The sequence below is a fragment of the Macrotis lagotis genome, chromosome 2, assembly GCF_037893015.1.
Source record: "Macrotis lagotis isolate mMagLag1 chromosome 2, bilby.v1.9.chrom.fasta, whole genome shotgun sequence".
Taxonomy (NCBI): domain Eukaryota; kingdom Metazoa; phylum Chordata; class Mammalia; order Peramelemorphia; family Peramelidae; genus Macrotis; species Macrotis lagotis.
Window position 1 is genome coordinate 242664854 of NC_133659.1, and position 9037 is coordinate 242673890.

General features: G+C 38.5%; 1 protein-coding gene across 3 annotated transcripts in view; it reads left to right on the forward strand.

The window, feature by feature from the left end:
* DNAH2 (dynein axonemal heavy chain 2) overlaps window positions 1-9037 on the forward strand; it is a 125328-nt gene that overhangs the window by 108722 nt on the left and 7569 nt on the right. For all 3 annotated transcript variants that reach the window (XM_074225519.1, XM_074225520.1, XM_074225521.1), the window contains 8 exons: window positions 148-281; window positions 575-719; window positions 1067-1266; window positions 1574-1700; window positions 2861-3047; window positions 3215-3363; window positions 3474-3657; window positions 3898-4088. In XM_074225519.1, the coding sequence (XP_074081620.1) occupies window positions 148-281; window positions 575-719; window positions 1067-1266; window positions 1574-1700; window positions 2861-3047; window positions 3215-3363; window positions 3474-3657; window positions 3898-4088 (1317 nt within the window). The remainder of the gene's footprint in view (window positions 1-147; window positions 282-574; window positions 720-1066; window positions 1267-1573; window positions 1701-2860; window positions 3048-3214; window positions 3364-3473; window positions 3658-3897; window positions 4089-9037) is intronic.

The following is a 9037-nucleotide window of genomic DNA, read 5'->3' on the forward strand; positions in this document are numbered from 1 at the left end:
TCAAATCAGACCTCAAACACTTAAGGCCACACCTAGCCTTGCAAAAACCTAAAAAAAAAATGTCCTTAGGAAAGACTCTATAGAGTCTATAGAGGAAGGGATTTAATGTTAAGGTGGGATACCTGCTGTGAATCTACCTGCCTTCAGGGTCTTGAAGCCCAGCTACTGGGCATTGTTGTAAGGAAGGAGCGACCTGAGCTTGAGGAACAAAAGGATTCATTGGTCATCAACATTGCTGCTGGCAAGAGGAAAATCAAAGAACTGGAGGATGAAATTCTCAGGTGAGACTCCTAAAACCATCTTTAAATAAAAGACAAGGCTGATAGTCTCCTTTTGCTTTTTGCACTTATTTTCCTTTCTCCAGTCCCTACCTGGAAATTCCTATTAGAAAGTAACTTTCTAGGTTTTAGGAGCTAGCTGTCTGTTGCCAGGAGAGCTGATCATTTTGGAGACTACTGGAAGTCTGTGGTGGAGGGAGGCAAGTGGGACCCAAAGGACCAGATCATCACTGCCCAGCAGCTGCCATTGGATCCCCTCTCCCCCATTCCCATGTGCGCTTTGGTCTCCCCTGCAGGCTGCTGAATGAAGCCACAGGATCCTTGTTGGATGATGTACAACTGGTCAATACCCTGCAGACTTCCAAGATGACAGCCATTGAAGTGACCGAGCAGCTGGAGACCAGTGAGACTACAGAGATCAATATCGACACAGCCCGTGAGGTGTGCAAACTGCCCAAAGATTGGTAGGAGGAGAGGCAAGAGGCTAGCACTCTAGTTCAGTCTTTACAACTATTTGTTTGATCTTGAGCAAATCATTTCCCTTCTCTCAGACTCAATTTTCCCATCTTTAAAATGGGAGGGTTGGATTGGAGGATCTTAAAACTCTTTGCTAACTTTAATTCTGTATATTCCCAGGGTTTCCTGACTCAACCCCAATCTAGTAGGATCAGTTTGCCTTCATTTCTTCCCTCCTACTTCTGTACCTGCCTATTGTTGGGGCACTAACTCTCCGTCATCTCGGTCTCTTTGTCTCTCCCTTTGTGACCCTGACACTTCCTCCTCTATAGGCATATCGTCCCTGTGCCCAGCGTGCTTCAGTATTATTCTTTGTGCTCAATGATATGGGTCGGATTGACCCAATGTACCAGTTCTCCTTGGATGCCTACATCAGCCTCTTCATCCTCAGCATTGATAAGAGCCACCGAAGCAACAAACTCGAGGACCGCATTGATTACCTTAATGAATACCACACCTATGCTGTCTACAGGTCTGTTGGATCTGTTTTATTGTACAGATTGTGTTAAGAATACTTACTCCCTGGGTGGAAGTCAGGGAAATTGGGTTCTAAATTCCAATATTCCATTAACTTGTGGATTGACCTTGTACAAATATCCTCATCTGTGAAATAAAGAGGCTCTGGTAGCTCTTTTAAGGATACTGTCACACCTTGTAAGTTTTGAGATTTTACTTGGATAGGTATATTACATTGAATTTACATTCTCACCCACCCAATCTAATTAATCTCTTTTTCTCCCTATCTTCAACTTCAAACTTCCCTCGCTGGTCCTCCACAGGTATACCTCTAGGACCCTCTTTGAGCGCCACAAGTTGCTCTTCAGCTTTCAAATGTGTGCCAAAATCCTGGAGACTTCTGGGAAACTCAACATGGATGAGTACAATTTTTTTCTACGAGGGGGTGTGGTGAGTATGATAGATGTGTAGGTAGAGTTTTGGTCAGTGTGGGGGCAGTGTTGGACAAACTGGCTACCTAGGATAAGTGGTATGATTAGGAAGACTGGCACTTTGGAGATCTGGCTAGGGGGGGAAACATTCAGAGAGTGTTGAACCTGTGTGTAGGTGAGCAAGAGTGAACACCTGGCCCAAGATTCATTAAGCCAGTGGCTGCTCTGACAGGAAGTCTTGTACCCACAGTTTGTCATTGGACTTTTAGGATTCATTTCTGTTCACTTATGTTTTCTTTCTGATTAGACACCCATATCCTGTGTCTTTACACTAACCAATACCCTATCTATCTGCATAGCTTTTAGTGGCAGCTTAGTGTGAGGAAAAGGGTTTTAAAATACTAGAAGAGTTATATATAATACCAGAGTTCAAATTCTGCCTCTGTTTTCTTATCAATAAAAATGGAAAAAAGCTACCTGTAGTACTTACCTCATTATTGCTGTCCAACAACAACAAACAACTTACCTCATAGGATTTTTGTGAAGTCAAGTGAGGTAATGTGGGCAAGGTGTTTTTCGTTTGGTTTTTTTTAAGCCTTAAAGCACTACATAAATGCTTGGGTTTTTTTGGTTTTTGGGAGGGGGCAGGAAATGTCAAGGTTTGGAATGGACTTGTATCCACATTGGTTTAGGCCCCTGATGATGAGCAGACTCTACCAAAAAACAGCATTGACTCTACAACTCATAGTCTTAGACTATTTCTGGTTAAGCAACTTGCCCAAGGATCATAAAACCAGGACTTCTGCTTTTGTGAAGTCATTCTTCCCCTAAATGTCATTTATTAGAATTGATTCAGTTCAATTAAAGTTACTAAATGTCTACTGGGCATACAAATACAAAAACTGAAGTGTCTGTAAGGTTTGAAGGCTTGGGGAAAGCAAGAATTGTACTTGGGTGACCACCAGAGGGTGCTTGGCCTTCTGCTGCTTAATTTGAACTGTCCCCATGTACCACTAGAGGGTTCTAGAACCTTATATTCCCCAACTAAAAAAATATTAACTCTTCAGGGATTCTAGAGGAAGTAGTCTCAATACAAGGCTGGGGTCTTTTATCTCAGTCCTGAGAAATTACTTTTTTGACTTGCTTTTATAGTCTCTCCTTTTCCTTCTTTTTTCCCAGGTCTTGGATAGGGAAGATCAGATGGACAATCCTTGCACCAGTTGGTTGGCTGATGCTAACTGGGACAACATCACTGAGTTGGACAAACTGGCTAACTTCCATGGGATCATGAATTCCTTTGAACAGTATCCTCGTGATTGGAACCTGTGGTATACCAACTCAGCACCTGAAAAGGCGATGCTGCCTGGTATAAGAACCATTGCCTTTGGTCATTTTCCTGTTTGCCTCCTCTTTTCTCATGACCCTCGTTTCTGTGTATCTGGTCCCCTATTGTCTGCATGAACATTCCTGCTTCAGCTGTTGTCTCATTCTCACCCTCCTAACCATCTACATTATTCTTCCCTGATCTCCCAGGTGAGTGGGAAAATGCCTGCAATGAGATGCAGCGGATGCTGATCGTTCGATCCTTGCGCCAAGACCGAGTGGCTTTCTGTGTTACATCTTTCATTGTCTCCAACCTAGGTTCTCGATTCATTGAGCCTCCTGTGTTAAATATGAAGGCGGTTAGTTGTTCCAGTCTTTCTTCTCCTTTTCTCTTCCTGGATTAGATGGTGCTCTGCATTCCCTCTTTAGCTTTACCATTATCTGAATCTCCACTTTGTATTCTGGGTAGGTAATGGAGGATTCAACACCACGCACACCACTCATCTTTATCCTGTCCCCAGGAGTGGACCCTACTAGTGCTCTGCTACAGCTGGCAGAGCAGATAGGCATGGGCCAGCATTTCCATGCCCTGTCTCTGGGTCAGGGTCAGGCTCCCATTGCTGCTCGACTCATCCGTGATGGTGTACAACAGGGTCAGTATCATCCCTTCATCCTCCAGTTACCAAATTCTCCTTTACCCTTTTCCATCTCAAAGTTCCTGAACCAGACCCAGTCCTTAACCTCTGTCTCATTCCATATCATTCATCTCATTTTGCAACCTTAGACCCTTCCCTCCTAGGTCAAAACTGAACTGAAGGTCCAAGTAGTTTAATTCTACTAAGTGGGAAGTCTAGAAACAGGAGGATACACTGAACCTGGCATCTGGTTTACAGGGAACTGGGTATTCCTGGCCAACTGCCACCTATCACTTTCTTGGATGCCACAACTAGATAAGCTTGTGGAACAACTACAGGTGGAAGAACCACACTCAGCTTTTCGCTTGTGGCTCAGTTCCAGCCCCCACCCTGACTTCCCCATCTCGATCCTGCAAGCTGGCATCAAGATGACCACTGAGCCACCCAAAGTATGTTTTACATGTGTTGGAGGACACTTGGGAGTGGGGGTGAGAAGGAGGAGGTTGGGAAAGGAAGGGGTTTAGTTAACTGTCATGATTACTGATGGTCTTCCCTTCCCAGAGGCATACTTTTTCCTCCCCCCTATAGTTAAATGAATGAATTAATGGAAAGCATTTATTATGTACTTCCTGGATGCTAAAAACTGTACTAAGCATTGGGATACAGATAGATAAAGGTAGACAGTCCCTTGCTCCCAATATCTCAACCCAATATTTTTCCCTTCTCCCAAGGAACCATGATCCCCAAACATTCCCATTTATTCTAAGCATTGTTAATATTTTTCCCTTCTGTCTTTATAAATACTAACTTTGAGTTCATTCTCCAGCTGCCTTAGGTAGATTGAGTCCCCCAGATGACAACTGCTTCTCCTCCCCTAAGAGTTATATGGGTAAATCTGAAGGATCCTTTGCTGCTTATGAGCCCCCATCTAGCATGCTTCTCCTCCCCCAGGTCAATTAACCACTTGATATTAAATAGCTTTTACAAAGGGATATTTTCCTGAGTAGGTAAAGCAAGGACAGATTATAACAAACAGACATATAAATCCCCTTTCCCCAAACTGGGGGCACTCTTTGCCTTCTGTACCACTTAGTCCCTGGGGAGAGTGAGCTCAAATTTGGAGCACAAAGGTACCAAGGTACCTATGTAAATAACACATGTCACCAAGGAGTAGTACCTCTTGGCCCTGGGTTTTTTTTTTTTCCCTTTGTAGAATCCTTATCAAGTTTATTTCTAGATAGAGCATAGTAGGTAGAAGTCTCTCTTAAGTTCAACTGAGCTAGCTACCTCCTTACAAGATTTGAAGTCTCAGCAGCTGGATCAACACATTGCTGAGCTGGGTCAAACTGTTCATTTCTTTGGGATGGCTTCTCACTGAACTCAGTTCCTGCTGCTTTTGAGCCTGGTTGCTGAGGGGACTTTGAGGTTTGTTTGTTTGTTTGTTTGTTTGTTTTTTTGCTAGGCAATGGGGTTAAGTGGCTTGCCCAAGGCCACACAGCTAGGTAATTATAAAATGTCTGAGACCGGATTTGAACCCAGGTACTCCTGACTCCAGGGCCGGTGCTTTATCCACTACACCACCTAGCCGCCCCTACTGAGGGGACTTTGATGACTTTTTTGGCTTTTCCAAGCTCAGATGATAGTTATTTGGTTCATTCTGTGTCTTGGTATTCATTCACCTAAGATCAGCAAAAAAGAAACATGATAGATACAGGCACCATGTTCTCAGGGACACATAGTGGCTGGGTGGGGAGATCAGGAACTGGAGGTGTAGCCACCCCCCCCCACACTCATTAGCTTTTTTAGAAAGTTGCCAAGAAAGCATTAAGTAGCTACTAAAGGGTCTGAGAGAGGTGCAAATTGGTCCTTTTCTAATATACCTCAATTCTAGCTTCATCAACAGTTTTCTCTCTCAGAACCAGTTCAAAAACTCTTCATTATCCCACACCAGACTTTCAGTCACTCATGACTGGAAGGGTCATCAAGCCTCTTAAAATATTGGATAGAAACCAAGCATGGAAATACTGTGCATTCCCTATATAACTCCTCAAGAAAGGTAAAACTATGTAAACTCCAAAACCTGGGTCCTTATAGGCTAATTCCCTTTTATGCCTTAAAACATGGAAAAATAAAAAAAAAAATGGACAAGTTTCCTCTCTCTTCAGTTAACCTCCCTTTTGGATACCATGGTGGAATCTCTCTCCTCTTTGTTTTTAGACTTTTAGAATGTATGGTCTATGGAAGGAAAACCATGATGTTAGAAGAAAGAATGCTGAGCTTTATGGGTCAGAGGCCTGACTCATTCAAATTCTGCATTTTGACTTAGGACAAGTTACTTGGAAGAGAAGAGGGGAAATGAATAGAAAGAACTTTAGTACTTTCTCGTTTGTAAAAAGGGGATGGAGAAAAAAAGAAAGAAAAATTACAAGAGAACAGAATGAAAGCTAATAAAAAATTAACAGTCATTACCAAAAATGTGAATGAGATGAACTCATCTACTTTTTAAAAAAGAGAATAGCAGAATTGATTAGACAATGGAATCCAATAATATGTTGTTAATACCTAAAATATAAGATTCACATAAAGTTAAAATGATAATCTGGAGTAAAATCTCTTAAACTTCAGGGTAAAAATCATAATTTCAGATAAACATAGATAAACATAGACACATGATAAAAAGATAAACAAGGATACTACATTATTTAATTCAGTAAGCATTAAGAGCCTACTATATTCCAGGCACTGCGCTAAGAGCTGGAATTATGCATAAATTATCTATGGAATAACCAATCATTATCATCCCATAATCTACAGATACCAAATGGCATTAGCATCTCAGTACACAAAGGAAAAATTAATCTAATTGGAGGGGAAATGGCAAAACTATAATAGTGTATGACCTCAATATATCCCTTCCAAATGTAGACAAATCTAATCAAAAGAAAAGTTAAGTACCTGATAGAACTTTTGAAAAATTACCAATAACAGATCTTCCTGGTGAATCCTGAATGGGAATAGAAAGGAGTTTTTTATATGTAGCTGTATAAAAATTGACCATGTTTTGGAGTTTAAAGACCTTACCAAAATATGTGGAAATATTAAACATATAATTTTATTCAATGAAGGCTCTTTAAGGAATTTAAAAGTAATTGGAAGCCAATTAACAATTATCTAGCCAAAAAACAAAAGTATAGAAACAATAGAATATTTCATCAAAGAAAATGACAATAAGCTAACATACCAAAATTTTTGGGATGCAGCTAAAGAAGTTCTGAAGAAGGAAAAAGTTTATCTCTAAACCATTTCTTCAACAAAAGAGAGGGCAAATCTTTGAATTTGGCATGCATCAAAGAACTTATATAGTAGCAGCAAATCAAAATTCTCCAGCTAAGTATGAAGTAGACGTTGTGAAAATTAAAGAGATTAATAAAATTGGAAACTATTGAGCTGATAAATAAAACCAGGAGCTTCTTAAAAAAGAAACTATAGTAGAGTATAAATCATTAGCTAATCTGATTTTTAAAGAAAGGAAAACCAAATTGTTCATATAAAACAGAAAACTAGAATTCAAAATAATTGAAGAAAAAACAAAGGAAATTATCAGACACCATTTTGCTCAGTTGTGTGTGAATAAAAGTGATAATTTAGAAGAACTAGATGAATACTTAGAAAAGTGCAAAATACCTATACCTAACCAAAAAAAAAAGACTTCTCAAATAACCTAGTATCAGAAAAAGAAAATGAATAATCCATAATTAGGTTCCCAAAGGAATCAAATGAATTTATAAGAAAATTTTATCAAACATCCAAAGAACAATTAATTCTAATATTACATTATAATCTTCACAGTAGCAGAATATTTTTGTGACACAAATATGGTCTGGATACCTAAACCAAGGGGAGAAAAAACAGATAAAGCTGTAGGCTAATATTTGCAAAGAACATTGATACAGAAATTCTAAATAAAATTAGTAAATCAGCTGCAACAACATATTAGAAAAATTATCTACAGAACTAAATAATTAGAAAAATATGGGTAGTTCGAATCAGTGGAATAAAAATTACAATACTGTCTAAATTACTTACTGAATGCATATAGTTAGAAAAAAATGACAAAGGGGAAATAAATAATCAAGAATCCCAAAGGATGATAATTAAAAAAAAAATGATGGAAAGAAGGTAGAGAGTGGTCTATCACTACCAGGTCTTAGACTAAGCAATAATCTCATAATCAGTTTATTTATCAGAGGTTGATCAGTGGAACACATTTGACACACAGAGAATTAACACAGTAGGAAAATGTTTGCTAGTTTCTGGAATAAGGCCTACTATTTGATAAAAATACTGACAAAACTTTGTAAAAGAAAAATTTGGAGCATCTTTAAGGGTCAGCATTTCTGTTAAGCACTTTACCAAAATCTAACCAGCTTACTGACCTCTGTGTGTTACAAAAGATTTTCATGGTCATTCTTTGTCTTAATCACCAACTCTTATAAACATTCTGCCATTTAAAAGTCTTGTTTTTATAACTTAACATTATCAATGATATCCTGTTACACTTTTTCCATCTTTGGCTCTAACTTCTTTGTTCCAATGACTTGGTTACAAATGATGCAGTAAATGAATTTCACATGTGGTGCTGCTCTCTGGACCTTACTTGAGCAAACTTTTAATCTATAGTAGCAATTCCATCAGTGTCTGTATTGTCATCAGTTTTCCCATTAAACTGTTTTTTTTTTTATTCTTAAAAAGTCAGTTACTGTTGAGAATGGCACATCATTCTTTCCTTTAGTGGCTCATAAATTTAAAAAATTATTTTGTTATTAAAATAGAATAGTTTAAAAAGTGTTAAAACATTTTTACAACTGCATAGAAAACCACCCCATATGCTGTTTTGCTTCTTTCAATAATCTTTTCTGATAAAGAAATGCATTTTAGTTTGTTGTTATATTGTTTTTCATGTATTATTTCAGCTATCTCATCACATCAAGAAGGCAAGTATTTCTCCAATGATATGTATCTTTTGGGGGGGGGGGAGTGGGGATGGGGATGTTGCTCTTGAAGAAATCTCAAAAGAGGCCTCTAAACAGTTATCATTGGTCAATGAAATTTTGTAGTTCTTGATTGAGAATCCTATGACATACTATTTAATTGTTGTAGAGGTTTTTATTTATGGCTTAATTTAAAAATGATTCACTAATCAGGATGGCTTCATATTATCTTAATTAGCTAATATTTTATGTCATAAGATACATTTAGAATAAGATTAAACATTAATGATGTGGACGTATCTATAGTTCAAATCTTTTTTGATAATTTTGAATTTTTTTGTCTTGTCAGAACTGAATTTTTTTTATCTTGTAATGGTTAACAATGAGTAGAAACTAGAAGTAAAAGA